Source organism: Pyxicephalus adspersus, chromosome 1 (assembly GCF_032062135.1).
Source record: "Pyxicephalus adspersus chromosome 1, UCB_Pads_2.0, whole genome shotgun sequence".
NCBI lineage: Eukaryota > Metazoa > Chordata > Amphibia > Anura > Pyxicephalidae > Pyxicephalus > Pyxicephalus adspersus.
This window is the reverse complement of record NC_092858.1, coordinates 136,136,155-136,140,710: the sequence shown is the minus strand read 5'-3', so window position 1 is coordinate 136,140,710 and position 4,556 is coordinate 136,136,155. Positions and strand designations below refer to the sequence as shown.

The 4,556-nt window shown below is 35.1% G+C and overlaps 1 protein-coding gene across 1 annotated transcript in view; it reads left to right on the top strand.

Annotated features, from left to right (window-relative positions):
* The window catches only part of MAP3K15 (mitogen-activated protein kinase kinase kinase 15), a 78,916-nt gene that overhangs the window by 63,103 nt on the left and 11,257 nt on the right, over nt 1-4,556 (top strand). Inside the window, exons 15-17 of the mRNA XM_072415291.1 lie at nt 1,412-1,569; nt 2,543-2,726; nt 4,305-4,485. Of these exons, the coding sequence (XP_072271392.1) occupies nt 1,412-1,569; nt 2,543-2,726; nt 4,305-4,485 (523 nt within the window). The remainder of the gene's footprint in view (nt 1-1,411; nt 1,570-2,542; nt 2,727-4,304; nt 4,486-4,556) is intronic.

Here is a 4,556-nt window from a genome sequence, read left to right as displayed (position 1 = left end):
TTCATCATTTTAAATCCTGCGGATCATTAATATGAATTTTTTTAAAAAGATAAATACATTTGTAAAATAATGATCTTCCTAATGGTGCCTGACAAGGACTGTGGAGGCTCTGATTCATTGATCGGCTCACGGTTAGGTGAAGTATTACTATTGTTACTATTATCATTAGTTGTATTATCTTTGGTATTACTAAAGAAATGCAAAAAATTTGTTTGCTTTTCCTCACTCATGGGTTTATTTCATTTGAATCTAAGATCAAACAAGAAATTATAGTTAATAATGTCTATCTATTTGATTTAATTAAATATTAATAATTAATAATTATACACAGTTAAGGTCTTACTTACCTAAAAAAAAACATCTGAGAAATAAACAAATAAAATAAAACAATCAGATGAGAATTGGTATTTGCTGAGCGGGCAGACTGTTGTAATGGTGGAAACAATACTGACCCGTACGGCCTAGCAGCGGTTGCTTCATACAACTTAAGACCATACTGACGTCACAATGCGTCCCCCTTGTTTTGCAAAACAAGAAGCCTTAAAACACTGGGTCATATAGAGGGTTATACATAGAAAATGGAGTCAACCTACTTTGGCAATTTCACTGTATTTTGTATCCTGTGAACTTCATTTAGTGATTCCCTCTCCCCACTGACATGCTACCTTAAACTTACAGATAGAAGCAGGCACTGGAGGAAGTTATTAGGCAACTTACTCATTTCAAATTTTGGACATGATCAAATTATGAATCTTTAAAAAAGTGTAAAAAAAAAACCTAGTTTGGATCTCTAATCTTATTAATAAACCGCTTTCATTACCAATTTCATGGTCATTTAATGAGTATAAAGAATGTACTTTGTGTATATTTATGCTAGTACAAAATAATCTTGCTACCCATGCTCCAAATACAGATCATATGCTAATCTTCCTAAGTAGCCAGCTGGATAAAGCTAGATGACCCTAAGAAATAAACGTCTCTGCCAAAGTGTTGTAATCACAAGGGATTTTCATTTTAAACAAGCGTGACTACTGACTTACTGACAGCTTTTAAAGTAAACTCCAACAACAACCTCTATCTCATGCAGAGCGCGGAACCACTTGGAAACATCTATTACTAGCTTCCTAAAGGATTTATCTCAGCAAATATGTTGGGGAAAGTTTTTTTAAGTAGATTTTAAGGTTTATTTGCTAATATGGTAAAGCTATATTCAGTTGTGCAAGGAAATTCAGCATACCTGCATTTTGCTTTGGTAGTATGTAAAATAGTCTGATTAGAATTTCATCTAGACAGAAAGGATTCTGGTTCTTTAAAGAAGCAGTATGCTTATGTGTTGCTAGTAAACAAGTGTCTTACATATGTATTTTATATTTAGTTCAACCTGATATGTTTTATACTTTATTGTGTTCAGGTACCTTACAATACATGGCACCAGAGATTATAGATAAAGGACCCAGAGGATATGGAGCCCCTGCTGATATTTGGTCTCTTGGCTGTACAATAATTGAAATGGCAACTGGAAGGCCCCCATTCCATGAGCTGGGAGAACCTCAGGCTGCAATGTTTAAGGTAAAGTTTTAGCTCACAAAGGGTGTAATTATAAAATATTCTCCTGTAAATTCAGCTTAGATTTGCCAGTTTGTTTGTTTAAAAAAATTAGCATTTACTATTGTGACTGCTGTGCTTTTTTCTATAATTTTCCATTAGGTGGCAGAGATTTGAATGGCTGTAAACAATATGACAACTGAAATTTTGGGTGAACAATTTATAAAACCCAAAGTTTCCCCTGTCCCTGTTTATGATGCTATATAGGGATTAGTACAAAACTTGTTCTTAAAAGGCTCTTTAAAGCAGCATTAAAAGCCAGCAGAGGTTCCAACAAATAACCAAAACTTCTGATTGATAAAAGCATTAGTCCCCATGGGAAAATTAGGAAAAGAAATGCTAATCTCCTTTTTATAAATGTGATGTTAAGTATGTGGGCATCTGTTACCCTATCCCCACTAAATATTTACAAATTTATATTGTTAGTCCCACAGCGTGCTGCAGAAAGTGGATGCTTTGGCTGTGTTCTCCTATTAAAACTAAGTTTAAATGGCACACAGAACAATTAAAGGAAACCTCTAGGTTGTCATTGTTGACCTTTTGTTAGCTGCCTGACTGTCATTCTGATCCTTTCTTCAAAACTCCTACCAACCCTCATATTCTGAATGGCACACCCATGCGTTAAAGAACACACTACAAAGAAGGGCACTGGTGATGTCCTGCTGTGCTGGGTGGGGGCATTGGCTGCTAATTTAAAATAAACTGACTACTTTGTCATAGTACATTAATATATGATATAATGTGAACTGCGGAGATATGAAACAAGCTTAATATGTCTTTACTACTACAGCCTACTGTGCTATTCCCCTTCAACAGACATATATCAAGGTATATGCTTACATGCTGGACTTTATTCAGGCTAATCTTACACATTTTATAAAATTCATTTCAAAACATTCATTCATATAAATAGATATTATTTTTTTTTGTATTTTAGGTTGGCATGTTTAAAATCCACCCAGAGATCCCAGAATCTCTGTCTGGAGAAGCTAGAGCCTTCATACTGCTTTGTTTTGAGCCTGATCCAGTGAAGCGTGCAACAGCTGCAGACCTGCTGCGAGACTTCTTCCTCAAGCAAGCCAATAAAGGCAAGAAAAGTAAAATTGCATTTAAGCCATCAGGTAAGCATCCAGTAATATTTGATACATGTGGTGGAAGTGCCCTCTGTTGTCTCTCTTTACTTACTAATGATCATGTAAATCATGCAAAACGAACAGAATGCTTTGTGTAATGTGAAATATGAACATAAAAACACAGACTCACTGATATGTATATGTTGTTAATGTTATTTGACAACCTTAAAGCCTAATTCATTTATATCATATTTTCATATTTTCATCTCATATCTTTTTTATCTAACTTCCAGTTTTACCCAGCTGCTACCAAAGCATGTCCCATGGAGTTTATTTACTTTCCATAAAATGTCCATTCACAATGCGTTCACATCAGCCTCTGTCCCCAGAACAACTCACAATCCAATACCAGATTTATCACTAATGTGTTTATATACAGACTTGGGAAACCCAACTATACAACCAGTATTTTATTGTTTGAGGTCTGGAGATCAGAGTACTTCTGCACAAAATCTGCACAAATACATGTGGAACATATAAACAGATGCAATGTCACTGTGATCAGTGGGTAGAGCATTGCACCCTGCACAGCTAATTTGTGTAATTGCCCCAGAACAGTGCTCAGACAAGCGCTGTGTTCCTGGTAAAGGTTTAGCTTCTTTAATTCTCAAGTAATTAAATTTTTCAGTTTATTAAAAGTAACCAGCCTTTTGCAAACCAGGTAGCGATTAATTTTCTAATAATATACTGATCACCATTGGGCATTTATTAGTGAAAATGTCAGGAATATTTGCTCTTTGTTGCTATAAGTTACACACAATTATTATTATTTTTTTTTTATGTTGGGTAAGTAAAATGGTTTTATAGGGCAGACAACTTCCATCATTGTTGGGGCTCCTTTGAGGGACAGTTAGTGACATGACTATTGACTTTGTACAGTGCTGCGTAATATGTCGGCTCTATATAAATACTGTGTAATAATAATCAAAAAATCATATCAGATTGCATGACGTCTGTGGGGCCAGCAGACGAGGGGCCAAATACTGACTGGATATATAATGGTTTATCCAGGCAGCAGTAGAATCTGACAAAAAAACTTTGGATCATACACGCAGATCAGATTCCTTTGTCAGCTGGCAATCATGAAAAATTTTAATTTGATAAAGTCGTAATCTTGCTGTTAGGATGAGTGATATTAATGCTAAAACTTGAAAAATATTTATTTAATGTTAAAGAAATATTATATGTTATTCTGCATGTAATAGTCCTATTTACCACTATACTTTTTTCTTCCTTATTGGTAGCTACGTAAAATTTCTTTTTCTGAACTGCAAGTTCCCCCTTAGTCTATTGAACCTGTTTTGAAGCCGTGTTTTGTCAACTGAAACTGGCTTAAAACCTGTTTGTGGCTTGTTATTTACGTTTGAACAGTCCTCATATTTGTGTTTGTGTGAACTCAGCACTGGCTCATGGTAGATGCCTGGTACATTACATCTTACATTAGTATTATATATTCTACAGTAAATGACTGTCATTCTGTATGACTGAAAAGCTTAAAGAGCATTTATTTTGTGACATATTATTCATTCTCTCTTATCCCAGTGTGCTGGTGTATTGTTGTTACAGATTATAATCGCAGCACATCTCTACCGCTACCAGTGCCAGGGGAGATTGCAGGTAGCAGCAGCAGTGAACACGGATCAGTATCACCAGACTCTGATGCAAAGCATGAAATATTCTTTGAAAAGGCAAAAAGATCCATTTCTGAAAATCCTTCTAGCAAAGTTCCAATCACCAATTTACTAAGGTTTTTTTTTGTTTATTCTATAATGTGTTTTTTTCCTAGTTCCTGAACAACACAGTTGATTCAGCTCGAGT